Source organism: Budorcas taxicolor, chromosome 7 (assembly GCF_023091745.1).
Source record: "Budorcas taxicolor isolate Tak-1 chromosome 7, Takin1.1, whole genome shotgun sequence".
Taxonomy (NCBI): domain Eukaryota; kingdom Metazoa; phylum Chordata; class Mammalia; order Artiodactyla; family Bovidae; genus Budorcas; species Budorcas taxicolor.
In genome coordinates, this window is record NC_068916.1 from 15,998,134 (window position 1) to 16,017,735 (window position 19,602).

The 19,602-nt window shown below is 40.1% G+C and overlaps 1 protein-coding gene and 1 pseudogene across 1 annotated transcript; one reads left to right on the top strand and one right to left on the bottom strand.

The window, feature by feature from the left end:
- The first annotated feature begins 4,359 nt into the window (after positions 1 to 4,359).
- LOC128051453 (heterogeneous nuclear ribonucleoproteins A2/B1-like) lies at positions 4,360 to 5,442 on the top strand. Its single transcript, XM_052644042.1, has one exon. The coding sequence runs from the start codon at positions 4,360 to 4,362 to the stop codon at positions 5,440 to 5,442; it is 1,083 nt and encodes a 360-aa protein (XP_052500002.1).
- Positions 5,443 to 18,212: 12,770 nt separating this feature from the next.
- LOC128051848 (uncharacterized) lies at positions 18,213 to 18,317 on the bottom strand (annotated as a pseudogene).
- Positions 18,318 to 19,602: the final 1,285 nt, after the last annotated feature.

The following is a 19,602-nucleotide window of genomic DNA, read 5'->3' on the forward strand; positions in this document are numbered from 1 at the left end:
TTCGAATTCCCTGGATCCACCGGGGCTGGACCCCGGCAACAACTGAAGATCCCACATGATACAACTAAGACCTGGAGAAGCCAAATAAATAAAATAAGTATTTAAAAAACCTGAGTCAACCTTAACTTTTCATATGTATCTGGAAAGTCATTATAGGAATTGTCTTATAGGTTTGAGATGGAGAAGTCCCCTAAATGATCATCTCCAAGCTGAAGAAGCAGAAAAGCTGGTGGTATAATTGAGTCCAAGTGTGAAAGCCTGGGAATCAGGAGCTCTGATGTCCAAGGGCAGGAAAAGATGGGCACTGCAGCTCAAGAAGAGGGGGTGGAATCACCCTTCCTTCATCTTTTTGTTCCATTTCTTTTGGTCCTCAGGAGATTGAATAACACCCACACTGATGAGGTTGAGTGTCTTTTACTCAGTCTATGAATCAAATTTTAATCTCTTCCAGAAATACTCTCAAGAACACACCTAGGAACAAAGCTTAACCAGCTATCTTGGTATCTGTAAGCCCAATCAAGTGGACACACAAAAAGTGACCACCAAACATAGCTCTATCCAGCCAACACAAACAGAAAATGACAATATGACCTATGTAATTTTAAATTTTGTAGAAAGCATACTAAAGAAAGTAAATTGAAAGAGAACACTGCTTTAGATAATATTTGTCCTTAAAGAAAAAAAAAGAAATATTTCAAAATGTCATCCACATCAGAAAACATATCCTTTTCTTCATTCTGAGCCTTGAAAACTGGTGTCTTATGATTACAACCCTTGTTAAGTCAACAGTTAAATTTGAAATTTGACCCATTATTCTTGACCTACATTGAGATTTCACAAGACTGACAGTTCTAAGAGAAGACTCACACCAAATATTAACTTATCCTTTCTTACAGCATGTCTATTCTACAGTTTGACCCATTTCCCAGTGTTTTTTCAGTATTTTGTTTCATCAAACAGAATTATTATATTTACAGTATTCAGTTTGATGTACTTTACTAAGATATGTAATGCAAATCATTTCCTCTGCTCAAGTTTTCAGATGAATTTTGATGACTACAGATGCCTAAAATATTTTAATATGATCTAAGTTACAAATTTCCCTTATCCACTTGAGATTTATTGTACTAAATGGAATCCATTTTCTCCTCATTGAGCAACTGTTTTCTTTCAAAGCTTAAAGCTGCATATTGTTTATAACTTTCTGAAATGAAGAACTTAAGTAGCTAAGAATACATTGATCCCAGCACAGACCAGACTACTAAACAGCAAGACAGTTCAAGAGCAAATATCCCAATAGAATCCAAGGGGAATAATCTTGGAAAATTCAGAACACAGTTAGAACAGAAGTGAGATGTGATGAAAAGGAGAGTAGAAAGTGAGGAGAAATTGATATCAGAGGTGAAAATACATAAGCATGGTTTAAAAAGACATCACCCAATGGTTGCAATAACTCAACATCCTGAGTCAAATATTATATACACAGGATACAATAATGAGCTAAAATATGGTCTAAAAGCCAAAGTTAATGTAATGCACTTTTAGAGAATACAGAGACCAAACAAGCAAGAAAAAGGCTAATTAGTGATGTCTAAGGAAAAATAAAATAAGATGGATAACAAGAAAGTACTATTTTTATACTTTTTTTGGGGGTGGGGTGGGGATAGGGCCAAGAGGCATGGAGGATCTTGGTTTCCCACCCAGGGCTCAAACGTGTGCCCCCTGAACTGGGAATTCAGAGTCTTAACCAATGGATCACCAGGGAAGTCCCTTGAGCACCATTTTTAATAAGCTAAGAAGAATCAACTCCAACTAGAATTTTATACCCAGAATCAACATTGCCCCAAGTAAAGATGTCTGCCAAAACTTAAGTGAAACACTTCATTGTGAACCACATAGAATTTGACAAAATACTAGAGTGAGTTGTTAAGTCCAAAGTAAAATAATTCCATATTAAAAAACCAGGAATGCAAAAAGCATGACTAGGAAAAGAAAGGATAATTTCAAAGTAATTATGACTAAATTTTCTGTAACTACACACTGATGTGTGTATGATCGTGACTGACAAGTTTCCAGACAAAAAGTGGATTAATAAAAGTGTTAAACCCTAGTCTAGGGAGATAAAGGGAGTAGAGAGACTAATTACCTCAAAGGATCAGAAAAGGGTAAGGTGATTGAAATCATCAAACATTAACCAGGAATTAGTTGAAGGGTAAACGTACAAAATACTAGCCTTTTAAAAGAATGGCTGTGTGATACAGACATTACAGACTTGTCAACAAGCATTTTGGAGCAGAATACCTTGGTTTGATCCCTGGGTTGGGAAGATCCCCTCGAGAAGGACACGGCAGTTCACTCTAGTATTCTTGTCTGGAAAATCCCGTAAACAGAGGAGTTTGGCGGGCTATATAGTCCAGGGGCTCACAGGGTCACAGACAGGACTTACCGAATAAACAACCTCAACAATTATTGATAAACATTCAAAAGGTCTCTATTTTTCCTTTTTGCTTTTGTAACATCAATTTCTAGAAATCTTTGTATATAGATAGAAACTTCTGTTCCTATTTTTGTTGACTGTATCCATAGTGGGAGAAAAATGAAAGATTAACTTCTTGATAGGAACTGCAAATACCACTTCATACACAGATGTATTACATTTTTTAAACATTTTTTTTTTCTTTTTTGGCTGTGCTGGGTATTCCCTGCTCTATGTGGGCTTTCTCTAATTGCAGTGAATTGGGGCTTCTATTGTTACCGACCACAGGCTCTAGAGTGCTCAGTAGTTGAGCTGGCACACTGGCTTAGTTGCTTCACAGCATGCGGAATCTTTCCGGACTGGGGATCGAACCTGTGTCCCTTGCTTTAGCAGGCAGATTCTCATCCATGGTGCCAACAACGAAGTCCCATTTTTTTCATCTAGGATAGTTTCTGACAGTGTTAACAGCCTCCTATTTTTGCATTTGTGTATAAAGACTGAAGAATCTCTTAAATCCCTTTGATCTGAGATAGGGTGTGTCTTTGAAAAATCCATTGATTGGGTTACCCACTCCCTCCATAAAAGGGGAATCCGAGGCAGAAGTCACTGCTTTCTCTGGCAAGCTACAGGTGGTCTACATCTCAGGATCGAGTCACAGGTCAGCATCAGGATCGGGTCAGGGGGAACCAGCATCAGCCTCTTTCACAGATCAGCCTGTTCTGGTAAGTGGGGCATCCATATTAATGGGAACAGTGTCCACGTGCATTCTTTTCTAGGTGAAATTTCCTAGAGTTAGCTCTTACAAGAAAAAGTTATGTTATTGAAAGGTATATCCTAAGTGTTAATGTTACAAAATATTCAAGGTTTTGTATAGTTTTGCATTTGAAACTTTCTTGGAATAACAGGAGAGATTAAAAATCGACATCACCAAGAAATGGGAACAATACTTGGCTCTGCTTTGTTTAAATTGTTATCCTCTGTGGAAAATTCTTTACCCACGCTGTGGTTGAGTCTTTTTCTTTCTTTTGTTCTCTCTTTTTTTTTTTTGCAATTAAGTTTTCTGCTCAAATATGTCCTCAGTTAGGCGTTCCCCTGGAGAAGGAAATCGCAACCCACTCCAGTATTCTTGCCTGGAGAATTTCATGGACAGAGGAGCCTGGCAGGCTATGGCCCATCTACAGGGTTGAAAAGAGCTGAACACAACTTAGTGACTAAACCACCACACCACCAATCTTTTCATCATCAGTAATTTAAATTTCTTCCTCCCTTTATCCTTTCTGGCTTCACTTTCCCCATGTGTGTGTATGTTAGTCACTCAGTTGTGTTTAACTCTTTGTGACCCCATGGACTATAGTCCTCCAGGCTCCTCTGAATACTGGAGTGGGTAACCATTCCCTTCTCAAGGGTATCTTCCCACCCAGGGATGGAACATGGGTCTTCCGCCCTGCAGGCATATTCTTTACCATTGAGGGCACCAGGCAAGCCCCTGTAAGGGCAAAGCAAAAGGTAGATAACTCAGCATAAAGCCTTAAAGTCCACGTTAGTAATCTATTCACTGAATTTTCCATTTGTGAGAAAAACAGTGTAAAATTAATAGATAATAATGCAGATAGAATTTAAAATGGAAAGAAATCAACATAGAGAAGGTAATATGCATTAGGAAAGGTCACTCTGTTAAATAATGTTTTGCAGAAAAATTGAAAGCGGCTCAAGACTGATTCAAGGGCGGCAGAGGCTCCAGAGGCAGTAATAGCATCCCCGAAGCCAGGACGTGGAGGTTCTCCTGGAGGCTTTGTTTCCGGAGCAGTGGAAGCCAGGAGCTGGGATTGGTCAGGTTCCTGTTAGTCTCTGAGATCTCCTTCATCCTCCTCAGCTTCAGAAAAATGGCTCAAGCGCCCAAGCGCGTGATGAAAAAAACGTCAACATCTGATCCTTTGGAGAGGAATAAGAGAGATAATGAAGAATTCTGCAAACTCTTTGTTGGTGGCTTGAGCTCTGAAACCACAGAAGAAACTCTATGGAACTACTACCGGCAGTGGGGATATCTTACAGACTGTGTGGTCATAAGAGATCCTGCCAGCCAGACATCAAGAAGATTTGGTTTTGTCACGTTTTCCTCTGTGGCTGAGGTGGATGCTGCCATGGCGGCCAGACCTCATTCCATCGATGGGAAAAGGGTCGCCCCCAAACGCGCTGTCCCAAGAGAGGACTATGGAAAACCAGGGGCTCTTGTCACTGTGAAGAAGCTGTTTGTTTGTAGAATTGGAGAAGACACAGAGAAGCATCATCTTAGAGATTACTTTGGGAAATATGGAAACATCAATGCCGTTGAGATCATTAGTGATAGGGAGTCTGGAAGGAAAAGAGGCTTTGGGTTTGTGACTTTTGATGACCATGATCCTGTGGATAAGCTTGTATTGCAGAAATACCATACCATCAATGGTTATCATGCAGAAGTAAGAAAGGCCTTGTCTAGACAAGAAATGCAGGAACTCCAGCATTCTAGAATAGGAAAGGGAGGAGGTAAGGTTGATTTCCTATACTTGCATAGTGGTGGTGGAAATTTTGGAGCTGGACAAGGAAGGGACTTTAGAGGAGGATCTGATGGAGGTGGGAGCAGTGGTGAATCTGGGGATGGTGACCATGGGTATGGAGGGGGACCAGGAGGTGGTAGTTTGAGGGTTAGTCCTGGTTATGGAGGAGGACCTGGACATGGCCACCAGGATAGGGGCTGCAGAGCGAGAGGAAGGAACAACAATGGAAGTCAGAATTGCAATAATTTGGGAAATTATAAGCAGAAACCTTCAAAGTACGAGTTACTGAAGAGTGGGAAACTGAATGGTAGGAGGAATATGGAAGGATCATATGGTGGAGGAAACTATTGTCCAGGAGGCCATGGAGAAAGTGGGGATTATGGAGAGATGGCGATATTGAGCTTGTTATTTGACAGGGGCTTGATTGTATAAATCAGGGAGAATGAGAGCCTGGAGGTAACAGAACAGCTTCAGGCTATGGAAATAACAATGTCAAGGAAACTCTCATTTCAGTCATGCATAAATATTTGGTGATGTGGCCCAAGGCATGAGAGCACGTGCAGAAAGCCATTTTGTGAATGGACTTAATTATGTAAAAACATTACTGTCTTTGGAGGAAAAAATCATAAAAATGCTTTTGAGATACAATTCTTTCTTTTTGAAATGTCTTTCCAGTGGCCACTGTTCAAGAGTGTAGAAGCATCTCTTTCTTTGATAATGTTAAATTTCAATGTTTTGGGTGAGATGTGAAAATCCTTTTTCAAGATTTTCCCCAACATTTGGAAAAACTACTAGCTAGAATCACCATGTAATAAGACCTAACATCATTCTTGTAAAAAAATTTAGTTCATGTGTAAAGAAGCTATTGTACATTGAAGATTTAATAAAATAATTTAAAAGGTGAAATGGTAGTAGTTTGTACCTACCTATGCGTAAAATATAAAATTACTCTTTTTAAATTTACTCATCTTTTGATATTTAGGTCATTTTCCCATGTCTTGACTATTGGAAATGATCCTGCAATGATCATGTGAGGGTAGATGATTATTTAGGATACTGGCTTCATTTTTCTTCCTGATACGTACCCAGAAGTGGAATTGCTGGTTCCTACAGTGGTTCTAATTTTAATTTTTTGATGAACCTCCGTACTTTTTTTTTCTTTAATGGCTGCACCAATTGACATGCTCACCAAGAGTGCAGAAGTTTCCCTTTGGTGTGTCTGACACAACCACCATGAGCTCCGTGCAGGGACATCAATAGCAGGGCAGAGCCCTCAGTGTCAGTATGGGCTTGTCTCCCCCACATCTCCCTCTCTGATCTCAAGCTCTGAAGTTTGAGAGTCACAGACTATGAGGCAATCACAGAGGGAAGGGGAAAAGCATGTTTATGGTCATTGCTTCTCACCAGGACTGAGGGAGGCAGGTGCAGAGCCCCAGGACAGGAGGCTCCCCAGAGCTCCTCCATGGGACTGACATGAAGCAGTAAAAAGAAGGGGAAGGCAGGCTGCTCGCATCATCGGGACACTGACGGTGAGGTCTCAGCACTGTGACTCCCTTATAGACACCCGCTGTCTGGTTCTAAGTGCACCCTTGTCTGGCACACCAGACTGGCACACACCATGCAAGTTTTCCACAGGCTGAGAGACAGAGGGGTCATGGGCATAGGCTGGGCTGACGTGAGGGGTGTTTTCCTTTTTGAGAGCAGAGCAGGGATCAGATGCCAATCCCTATTCTCATGAGCTGAGCCTAGATACAGGACTTGGTCTCTAAGTTGGGCATCTCCGGCTATGTCGTTCTCTCCGATTTATCTTTTCTTGCTCCTGCAGTCTTTACACACTGCATGTGGGATAGAGTTTGAAGTTTAGGCGGATTGCCTGAAGCACCCCCATCCATACATTAAAACTACAAGCAGAGGTGGGAGGGGGGTTCATGTTTGGGAACACATGTAAGAATTAAAGATTTTAAAATTAGAAAAAAAAACAAACAAACAAAAAAAAAAACTACAAGCAGGTGTATTCCAGATCTCCTTCCTGAGAAGGCCAATGCAACTGATAATACCTTATGAGTAAGTTCTTGTTTGCATTTGCATATGTGTGTTTCATCTCCTTGAAAACGATCTGAGGTGTGCACAGAAGTGACAGAGATGTAGACCAAAGAATTTTGAGTATTCTATCCTTCTTTGTCCTTCTATTATCTGAAATTTTTTCCTCTTCACTCCTTTCAAGAGAGGAGAGAATTATGCATCCTTCCTTCTCTATTCACCAGCAGGATTTCCAAGCTCTGTTCCTGGAGGTCTTAAAATTAGTGAGACTGCTGAATACCAGCCCCTCCTGCTGCTAGAACCCTCAGACTGAGGCACACAATCCCTTTGAAACACTGGTCCCCTGGCCTGAGGCCATTCTTAGAGAAAGTGGCTCAGCCTGAATGTTGGCTGCTGACAGAGATATTGCTGAAATGTGCCTCCATGGAGAGACGTGAAGTGACCTGGATTTTCCACCCTAAAAAACTGAGTCCCATCAAATATTAATATTATTAATTCACTCCCACCAAGAGTGAGGTATTCAGCTCAATATTCTGGAAGCAAAAGAAAAAAAGTAGATATTATGTCAGAAGAGAGTAAAGGCCTTCATTTTTATCTATATCATTAGTTTCTCTGGGGAAAATGATAAATTCTGCCCTAAAACATGGACTTTAACTGTGTGGCATGAATGTCTCTAGTTGAGTTAGTGTAGCAGGGCTTAACAATGGGTTTGCATCAAGCAGTCTGTTTTCTGTTCATGTTTTGCTAGCTCATAGCGTTTCTAATGGTTCTGCAATGATTATCAACATGCCCATGTCCTCAGAAGTGGAAGATGTGTTTAGAACATGTGCACCTTGTTTCCTTATTAGTTATGTCTGGAATTTTTTCAACACTAATTCTGTTGGCAGCTGCCCTGATACTGGAGATTTGCTGATTTGAGGGGAGAATGTCAATCCTGTTTCTACTCTTCTGTGTGAGGGCCTCTGCCAAATCTTTGTCCCTTCCGGCTGTCTCATTTCACGTTTCTTTTCCTCATGGTTTGCTTCTGCTTCTTTTACCAAAATATGAAATGGAGTGTTTGATGGAAATATTTCAGGTGTGGACATTTTCTAGTTTGGTGGAAGCTACTAACTATTTGACCTCTATCAGGCTCAATTATACTAACTCAACCAGAGATATGCATGCCACACAATTAGATAAAGTCCATGTTTTAGGGCTTCCCTTGTGGCTCAGCTGGTAAAGAATCTGCCTGCAATGTGGGAGACCTGGGTTTGATCCCTGGATTGGGAAGATTCCCTGGAGAAGGGAATGGCTACCCACTTCAACATTCTGGCCTGGAGAATTCCATGGCCTGTATAGCCCATGGGGTCGCAAAGAGTCAGACACGACTGAGGGACTTTCACCATGGAGGAGTGTCTCTACTTTCTAATTATTTGTATTAGAATGCATGCTGGAAAAATAGTCCTAGTTTAGAGTGTAATATAGTAAAATATCCAGAGGAGACTTAACAAAACATACGAAAACCATAAAACTGTAAAAATCTAAACATTTCCTTGGAGTGTACTTAATGTCATGAATTATTGACATAATTACCATAACAGAATCCAACACTTTCACCTATAGTTGTGTATATGCTGTTGTCCAAATGTTCATTGAAATGATTGTTGTGACAAAGAGAAATGAGGTCTCCCTGATATTCTACAGACCCTGGAAAATGAACTATTTTTAGATAAAATTATTCCTATGAAATCTGCAAACAATTTAAAATGTGAGAACACTGATGATAATTACAAACTCAAAATAAGTTACATGGTTTAGAAGTGAATTAATGCAGGCTTTTGTGAATCTATAAATCTGTTTCAGAATATATTTAGAAATTTCTGTCCTCAAACACAAGAGGCAAATACATATTGTCAAGTTGTTGATTAAATCAAATCAGATCAAATAAAGTACGTATTTTAAAATAGCTTTTAACATAAATTTAAAAGAAACATGCCAGGATCTTGGTATCCAAACTCTAGTTTCCAACATGTGGAATTCTTAATGAAGAGTAAAAAGAGCTGAATTTTGTTATAAAGCTTCATGATATTTTAATTTAAGTGGGTACCATTTGTTATTTTCCTTCCCAAAAGAGACCTATTAAACAACACCCCACTTTCTTCACACAGGTTACTAGTACCAGAAGGAGCTATATGAACCTTATGCTAAAAAAATCTTAACTGTGGTTTTTTTTTTTAACCTACCTAGTGGCTCTCTAATGGACTAATCTAAGACTTCCTTTATTTCCCATGTCTTTGAAATTTCCTAGGGCTGACTTACTCCACTCTGTATAATAGGCTCCAGTTTCATCCATTCATTAGAACTGATTCAAGTGCATTCTTTTTAATGGCTGAGAAATATTCCATTGTGTATATGTACCACAAGTTTCCTACCCACTTGTCTGCCGATGGACATCTAGATTGCTTCCATGTCCTGGCTATTGTAAACAGTGCTGCAATGAACATTGGGGTACATGAGTCTCTTTCAATTCTGGTTTCCTCGGTGTATATGCCCAGCAATGGGATTGCTGGGTTGTATGGCAGTTCTATTTCATTTCTTAAGGAATCTCCACACTCTTCTTCATAGTGGCTATACTAGTTTGCATTCCCACCAACAGTGTAACAGGGTTCCCTTTTCTCTGCACCCTCTCCAGCATTTATTGTTTGTAGACTTTTTGATAGCAGCCATTCTGATCAGCGTGAGATGGTACCTCATTGTGGTTTTAATTTGCATTTCTCTGATAATGAGTGATGTTGAGCATCTTTTTCATGTGTTTGTTAGCCACCTTATGTCTTCTTTGGAGAAATGTCTGTTTAGTTTTTTGGCCCATTTTTTGATTGGGTCACTTATTTTCCTGGAATTGAGCTGCATGAGCTGTTTGTGTATTTTTGAGATTAATTCTTTGTCATTTGCTTCATTTGCTATTATTTTCTCCCATTCGGAAGGCTGTCTTTTCACCTTGCCTATAGTTTCTTTCGTTGTGCAAAAGCTTTTAGGTTTAATTAGGTCCCATTTGTTTATTTTTGCTTTTATTTCCATTACTCTCAGAGGTGGGTCATAGAGGATCCTGCTGTGATTTATGTCGGAAAGTGTTTTGCCTATGTTTTCCTCTAGGAGTTTTATAGTTTCTGGCCTTACATTTAGATCTTTAATCCGTTTTGAGTTTATTTTTGTGTAAGGTGTTAGAAAGTGTTCTAGTTTCATTCTTTTACAAGTGGTTGACCAGTTTTCCCAGCACCACTTGTTAAAGAGATTGTCTTTTCTCCATTGTATATTCTTGCCTCCTTTGTCAAAGATAAGGTGTCCATAGGTGCGTGGGTTTATCTCTGGGATTTCTATTTTGTTCCATTGATCTATATTTCTGTCTTTGTGCCAGTACCATACTGCCTTGATGACTGTAGCTTTGTAGTATAGTCTGACACCAGGCAGGTTGATTCCTCCAGTGCCATTCTTCTTTCTCAAGATTGCTTTGGCTATTTGAGTTTTTTTGTATTTCCATACAAACAGTGAAATTATTTGTTCTAGTTCTCTGAAAAATACCGTTGGTAGCTTGATAAGAGATTGCATTGAATCTATAGATTGCTTTGGGTAGTATATTCATTTTCACTATATTGATTCTTCCAATCCATGAACATGGTATATTTCTCCATCTATTTGTGTCATCTTTTATTTCTTTCATCAGTGTTTTATAGTTTTCTATATATAGGTCTTTTGTTTCTTTAGGTAGATTTATTCCTAAGTATTTTATTTTAATCACAGTGGTGAATGGAATTGTTTCCTTAATTTCTCTTTCTGTTTTCTCATTGTTAGTGTATAGGAATATAAGGGATTTCTGTGTGTTAATTGTATATCCTGCAACATTACTATATTTATTGATTAGCTCTAGCAATTTTCTGGTGGGGTCTTTTGGGTTTTCTATGTAGAGGATCATGTCATCTGCAAACAGTGAGAGTTTTACATCTTCTTTTCCAATCTGGATTCCTTTTCTTTCTTTTTCTTCTCTGATTGCTGTGGCTAAAACTTCCAGAACTATGTTAAATAGTAGCGGTGAAAGTGGGCACCTTTGTCTTCTTCCTGACTTTAGGGGAAATGCTTTCAATTTTTCACCATTGAGGATAATGTTTGCTGTGGGTTTATCATATATGGCTTATAATATGTTGAGGTATGTTCCTTCAATGCCTGCTTTCTGGAGGGTTTTAATCATAAATGGGTGTTGAATTTTGTCAAAGGCTTTCTTTGTATTTATTGAGATAATCATATAGTTTTTATCTTTCAATTTCTTAATGTGGTGTATCACATTGATTTGCGAATACTGAAGAATCCTTGCATCCCTGGGATAAAGTCCACTTGGTCATGATATGTGATCTTTTTAATATGTTGTTGGATTCTGTTTGCTAGAATTTTGTTAAGGATTTTTGCATCTATTTTCATCAGTGATTTTGGCCTGCAGTTCTGTTTTTGTGGCATCTTTGTCTGGTTTTGGTATTAGGGTGATGGTGGCTTCATAGAATGAGTTTGGCAGTTTACCTTCCTCTGCAATTTTCTGGAAGACTTTGAGTAGGATAGGTGTTAGCTCTTCTCTAAATTGTTGGTAGAAGTCAGCTGTGAAGCCATCTGGTCCTGGGCTTTTGTTTGTTGGAAGATTTCTGATTACAGTTTCGATTTCCGCAATTGTGATGAGTCTGTTAAGGTTTTCTATTTCTTTCTGGTTCAGTTTTGGAAGGTTATACTTTTCTAAGAATTCATCCATTTCTTCCAAGTTGTCCATTTTATTGGCATATAGTTGCTAATAGTAGTCTCTTATGATCCTTTGTATTTTTGTGTTGCCTGTTGTGATTTCTCCATTTTCATTTCTAATTTTGTTGATTTGATTCTTCTCTATTTTTTCTTGATGAGTCTGCCTAATGGTTTGTCTATTTTATTTATCATCTCAAAGAACCAGCTTTTAGCTTTGTTGATTTTTGCTATGGTCTCTTTAGGTGTAAACTTAGGTTATTTATTTGATTTTTCTCTTGTTTCTTGAGGTAAGCTTGTATTGCTATGAACCTTCCCCTTAGCACTGCTTTTACTGAATCCCATAGGTTTTGGGTTGTTGTGTTTTCATTTTCATCCATTGCTTTGCATATTTTGATTTCTTTTTTAATTTCTTCTGTGATTTGTTGGTTATTCAGAAGCATGTGGTTTAGCCTCCATATGTTTGTATTTTTAATAGTTTTTTCCTGTAGTTGACATCTAATCTTACCACACTGTGATCAGCAAAGATGCTTGGAATGACTTCATTTTTTTGAGTTTACCAAGGCTAGATTTATGGCCCAGGATGTGAGCTATCCTGGAGAAGGTTCCATGTGCACTTGAGAAAAAGGTGAAATTCATTGGTTTGGGGTGAAATGTCCTATAAATATCAATTAGGTCTAACTGGTCCGTTGTATCACTTAAAGTTTGTGTTTCTTAGCTAATTTTCTGTTTAGTTGACCTATGCATATGTATGAGTGGGGTATTAAAGTCTCCCACTATTATTGTGTTACTGTTAATTTCCCGTTTCATACTTGTTAGCATTTGCCTTACATGTTGTGGTGCTCCTATGTTTAGTTTAGTTCAGTTCAGTCACTCAGTCGTGTCCAACTCTTTGTGACCCCATGGACTGCAGCATGCCAGGCTTCCCTCTCCACCACCAACTCCTGGAGTTTACCCAAACTCATGTCCATCGAGTCGGTGATGCCATCCAACCACCTCATCCTCTGTTGTCCCCATCTCCTCCCACCTTCAGTCTTTCCCAGCATCAGGGTCTTTTCCAATAAGTCAGTTCTTTGCATGAGGTGGCCAAAATATTGGAGTTTCAGCTTCAACATCACTTCTTCCAGTGAACACCCAGGACTGATCTCCTTTAGGATGGACTGTTTGGATCTCCTTGCAGTCCAAGGGACTCTCAAGAGTCTTCTCCAACACCACAGTTCAAAAGCATCAATTTTCTGGCACTCAGCTTTCTTTACAGTCCAACTCTCACATCCATACATGACCACAGGAAAAACCATAGTCTTGATTAGACAGACCTTTGTTGGCAAAGTAATGTCTCTGCTTTTGAATATACTATCTAGGTTGGTCATAACTTTCCTTCCAAGGAGTAAGCGTCTTTTAATTTCATGGCTGCAGTCACCATCTGCAGTGATTTCGGAGCCCCCCAAATAAAGTCAGCCACTGTTTCCACTGTTTCCCCATCTATCTGCCACGAAGTGATGGGACCAGATGCCATGATCTTAGTTTTCTGAATGTTGAGCTTTAAGCCAAATTTTTCACTCTCCTCTTTCACTTTCCTCAAGAGGCTCTTTAGTTCTTCCTCACTTTCTGCCACAAGGGTGGTGTCATCTGCATATCTGAAGTTATTGATATTTCTCCTGGCAATCTTGATTCCAGCTAGTGCTTCATCCAGCCAAGCATTTCTCATGATGGACTCTACATAGAAGTTAAATAGCAGGGTGACAATATACAGCCTTGACGTACTCCTTTTCCGATTTGGAACAAGTCTGTTGTTCCATGTGCAGTTCGAACTGTTGCTTCCTGACCTGCATACAGATTTCTCAAGAGGCAGGTCAAGTGGTCTGGTATTCCCATCTCTCTCAGAATTTTCCACAGTTTATTGCGATCCACACCATCAAAGGTTTTGGTATAGTCAATAAAGCAGAAATCGATGTTTTTCTGGAATTCTCTTGCTTTTTTGATGACCCAGCGGATATTGGCAATTTGATCTCTGGTTCCTCTGCCTTTTCTAAAACCAGCTTGAACATCTGGAAGTTCACAGTTCATGTATTGCTGAAGCCTGGCTTGGAGAATTTGAGCATTACTTTGTTAGTGGGTGAGATGAGTGCAATTGTGCGGTAGTTTGAGCAGTCTTTGGCATTGCCTTTCTTTGGGCTGGAATGAAAACTAACCTTTTCCAGTCCTGTGGCCACTGCTGAGTTTTCCAAATTTGCTGGCATATTGAGTGCAGCACTTTCACAGCATCATCTTTCAGGATTTGAAATAGCTCAACTGGAATTCCATCACCTCCACTAGCTTTGTTCGTAGTGATGCTTCCTAAGGCCCACTTGACTTCACATTCCAGGATGTCTGGCTCTAGGTGAGTGATCATACCATCATGATTATCTGGGTCGTGAAGATCTTTTTTGTACAGTTTTTCTGTGTATTCTTGCCACCTCTTCTTAATATCTCCTGCTTCTGTTAGGTCCAGACCATTTCTGTCCTTTATTGAGCCCATCTTTGCATAAATTGTTCCCTTGGTATCTCTAGTTTTCTTTTTCTTTTTTTAATTTTTACTTTATTTTGCTTAACAATACTGTATTGGTTTTGCCATACATTGACATGAATCAGCCACGGGTGTGCATGAGTTCCCAATCCTGAACCCCCCTCCCACCTCCCACCCCATATCATCTCTCTGGATCATCCCCGTGCACCAGCCCCAAGCCTCCTGTATCCTGTATTGAACATAGACTGGAGATTCGTTTCTTACATGATAGTATACATGTTTCAATGCCATTCTCCCAAATCATCCCACCCTCTCCCTCTCCCTCAGAGTCCAAAAGTCCATTCTATACATCTGTGTCTCTTTTGCTGTCTCGCATACAGGGTTATCATTACCATCTTTCTAAATTCCATATATATGTGTTAGTATTCTGTATTGGTGTTTTTCTTTCTGGCTTAATTCACTCCGTATAATCGGCTCCAGTTTCATCCACCTCATTAGAACTGATTCAAATGTATTCTTTTTAATGGCTGAGTAATATTCCATTGTGTATATGTACCACAGCTTTCTTATCCATTCATCTGCTGATGGACATCTAGGTTGTTTCCATGTCCTGGCTATTATAAACAGTGCTGCGATGAACATTGGAGTACACGTGTCTCTTTCAATTCTGGTTTCCTTGGTGCGTATGCCCAGCATTGGGATTGCTGGGTCATAAGGCAGTTCTATTTCCAGTTTTTTAAGGAATCTCCACACTGTTCTCCATAGTGGCTGTACTAGTTTGCATTCCCACCAACAGTGTAAGAGGGCTCCCTTTTCTCCACACCCTCTCCAGCATTTCTTGCCTTTAGATTTTTGGATCGCAGCCATTCTGACTGGCGTGAAATGGTACCTCATTGTGGTTTTGATTTGCATTTCTCTGATAATGAGTGATATTGAGCATCTTTTCATGTGTTTGTTAGCCATCTGTATGTCTTCTTTGGAGAAATGCCTATTTGGTTCTTTGGCCCATTTTTTTATTGGGTCGTTTATTTTTCTGGAATTGAGCTGCATAAGTTGCTTGCATATATTTGAGATTAGTTGTTTGTCATTTGCTTCATTTGCTATTATTTTCTCCCATTCCGAAAGCTGTCTTTTCACCTTGCTTATAGTTTCCTTTATTGTGCAGAAGCTTTTAATTTTAATTAGATCCCATTTGTCTAATTTTCTTGAAGAGATCTCTAGTCTTTCCCATTCTCTCCCATTCCCATTTCCTCTACTTTGCATTGATCACTGAGGAAGGCTTTCTTATCTCTCCTTGCTATTCTTTGAAACTCTGCATTCCAATGGGTATATCCTTTCTTTTCTTCTTTGCTTTTCACTTCTCTTCTTTTCACAGCTATTTGTAAGGCCCCCTCAGACAGCCATTTTGCTTTCTTTGCATTTATTTTTCTTGGGGATGGTCTTGTTCCCTGTCTCCTGTACAATGTCACAAACCTCCATACATAGTTCATCAAGCACTCTGTCTATCAGATCTAGTCCCTTAAATCTATTTCTCACTTCCACTGTATAATCATAAGGGATTTGATTTAGGTCATTTGATTTAGACCTGAATGGTCTATTGGTTTTCCCTACTTTCTTCAATTTAAGTCTGGATTTGCAAGTGCATATATATTTATAATTGTTATATCTTACTCTTGGGTTGATCCTTTGATCGTTATGTAGTGTCTTTCTTTGCCTCTTTTCATGGCCTTTACTTCAAAGTCTATTTTATCTAATGTGAGTATTGCTACTCCTGCTTTCTTTTGGTCTCCATTTGGGTGAAATATCTTTTTCCAGCCCTTCACTTTCAGTCTGTATGTGTCCCTTGGTTTGTGGTGGGTCTTTTGTAGACAGCATATATAGGGGTCTTGTTTTTGTATCCATTCAGCCAGTCTTTGTCTTTTGGTTGGGGGCATTCAGTCCATTTACATTTAAGGTAATTGTTGATAAGTATGATCCCATTGCCATTTACTTTGTTGTTTTGGGTTCGAGTTTATAAACCTTTTCTGTGTTTCCTGTCTAGAGAAGATCCTATAGCATTTGTTGGAGAGCTGGTTTGGTGGTGCTGAATTCTCTCAGCTTTTGCTTGTCTGTAAAGCTTTTGATTTCTCTTTCATATTTGAATGAGATCCTTGCTGGGTACAGTAATCTGGGTGGTAGGTTATTTTCTTTCATCACTTTAAGTATGTCTTGCCATTCCCTTCTGGCCTAAAGAGGTTCTACTGAAAGATCAGCTGTTATCTCTATGGGAATCCCTTTGTGTGTTATTTGTTGCCTTTCCCTTGCTGCTTTTAATATTTGCCTTTTGTGTTTGATCTTCATTAACTTGATTAATATATCTTGGGGTGTTTCACCTTGGGTTTATCCTGTTTGGGACTCTGGGTTTCTTGGACTTGGATTGCTATTTCCTTCCCCATTTTAGGGAAGTTTTCAACTATTATCTCAAGTATTTTCTCATGGCCTTTCTTTTTGTCTTCTTCTTCTGGGACTCCTATGATTCGAATGTTTGTGTGTTTGACATTATCCCAGAGGTCTCTGAGGTTGTCCTCATTTCTTTTAATTCTTTTTCTTTTTTCCTCTTTGCTTCATTTATTTCCACCATTCTATCTTCCACCTCACTTATCCTATCTTCTGCCTTAGTTATTCTACTGTTGGTTCCCTCCAGAGTGCTTTTGATCTCAGTTATTGCATTATTCATTATTGATTAACCCTTTTTTATTTCTTCTAGGTCCTTGTTAAAAATTTCTTGCATCTTCTCAATCCTTGTCTCCAGACCATTTATCCATAACTGCATATTGTTTCCAAGATTTTGGATCATCTTTACTATCATTATTTTGAATTCTTTTTCAAGTAGACTCCCTATCTCCTCCTCTTTTGTTTGGTATGGTGGCATTTATCACGTTCCTTTACCTGCTGAATATTTCTCTGCCTTTTCATCTTGTTTAGATTGCTCTGTTTGGGGTGGCCTTTCTGTATGCTGGAAGTTTGAGGTTCCTATTTATTGTGGAGGTTGCTCCCTGTGGGTGGGGTGGACTAGTGGCTTGTCAAGGTTTCCTTGTCAGGGAAGCTTGCTTCGCTGTTCTGGTGGGTGGAGCTGGATCTCTTCTCTCTGAAGTGCAATGAAGTGTCCAGTAGTGAGTTTTGAGGTATCAGTGGGTTTGGTGTGACTTTGGGCAGCCTGTATTTTAATGCTCAGGGCTATGTTCCTGCATTGCTGGAGAATTAGCTTGGTATGTCTTGCTCTGAAACTTGTTGGCTCTTGGGTGGAGTTTGGTTTCAGTGTAGGTATGGAGGCTCTTGGATGAGCTCTTGTTGATTAATGTTCCCTGGGGTCAGGAGTTTTCTGGTGTTTTCAAGTTTTGGATTCAAGTCTCTTGCCTCTGGCTTTCAGTCTTATTCTTAAGACTTCTCCATCCATACAGCACGGGTGACAAAACATCTAGGTTAATGGTGAAAAGATTCTCCACAGTGAGGGACACCCAGAGAGGTTCACTGAGTTACATGGAGAAGACAAGAGGAAGGAGGGAGATAGAGGTGACCAGGAGGAGAATAGGGGAAATCAAAAGGGGGGAGAGCATTCTAGCCAGTAATCAATTCCTTATGTGCTCTCCACAGTCGGGAACAGTCAGAGAGGTTCACAGAGTTACACAGAGAAGAGAAGAGGGAGGAAGGAGATAGAGGTGACCAGGAGGAGAAGAGGGGGAGTCAAAAGGAGAGAGACAGATCTAGCCAGTAATCAGTTCCCTAAGTGTTCTCCACAGCCCAGAACACACAGAGAGATTCACAGGGTTGGGTAGAGAAGAGAAGCGGGAGGGAGGAGATAGAGGTGACCTGCGGGAGAAAAAGGAGAGTCAAAAGGGGGAGGGAGCAATCAAGGCAGTTATCACACCCCTAAGTGAAAATGGGTACTGAAGATTAGATTATTTTCAATTAGCAATAATCGTGCCTTGGATAAACCTCATTGGCTACGATACTGCCACTGCGCAAAGCTGAAGATTAGATTCTTAAAGGTACAAAATTGATAACAAAAAGCAAAAAACAAAGATTAAAAATCTAGAGTAGAGGTTGACTCTCAAAAATACAATATGAAAGAGACAAAACAAACACAAAAATTATAAAATATATATGTATGAAATTTGCCTTAAAAATAGGGTCTTTTTTGCAAGGTTATAAAGATGAAAATTAAAAGAGTAATAAAGAACTTAAAAATAAAAAAAATTCAATTTAAAAATGATAATTGTAAAGTATATCTAGGAATTTCTCTGGAGCTGTTAAGGGCATTGTGGGATCAGTTCAGTTCCAGATAGTACCTTGTTCCAGCTTACACTTCTCAAGGTGTACAGACCCCTTCCAATGTAGTCAGTGCTAACTACAGGTTTTTAATCTGTTGCACCTGTCACTTCCAGAGCGCCTCCCTCTTCTTTGTTTATTTTGGCTTTCTCTGTTTGCAAGTCTCTTCAGTGTCTAATTTCTGCCCTGACACAATGGGGCAAAGGTGGTCACTTATTTAGGCTAACTTGTTCAGTTGTGTTGTGAGGAGGGAGGAACACCACAAACAAATACTGGCATTTGTGGGGAGTGCTCGCATTGTCTGGGTCACACTGGGTTTGCTGCCTCTTTGCTAGTCCACACTGCTCAGGCTCCAGGTTGCTCTGCAGGGGAACTCTCTAAAGTGGGATCTGGGTTGTGTGCACTTCCCAGGTCTAAGCTACTCAGGTTCAGGTGCTTGGGTACTCCACAAAGGCACAGACTCAGTTCGGCCTGCATTTTGTGCCCTTCCCAGGTCCGAGCAGCTCAGGCGACCAGGTGCTTGGCGAGCGCATTCTCCCAGCTGGGTGGTGCATCTTATCACCTCCCGGGTCCCAGCCCCTCAGTTTCCTGGGTGCGCAGCAAGAGTACCATCTCAGATCTGTCTCCTCTGGGGAGCTGATCTCTGACTGTGACCCTTCTGGCAGATGTCAACGTCCAGGATCCCAGGAAGACTTGCTTAGCAACTGGGAGCCTGCTCACAGTTTGGTGGAGGATGCCTTCTCTGGGGCCGAGATTGCCCCTTATCTTCCAGCTCTGGCTGTTGCCTGCCTGCATCTCTGTCTCCGGCGTGGGGATGGGCCGGTCCACAACCCACTAACTCTCCTCTGGTATTTGCTCAGTCCTTTGTTCCTTTAGTAGGCCCGGCCGTGCCTTTGGTTAGAGCTTTTCGCGGGAAAGTTCTCTCTTTTTTTTTCCTCTCTGCCTATCCCACACTTTGGGTTGCTATCTCACGTTAGCTTCCTCAG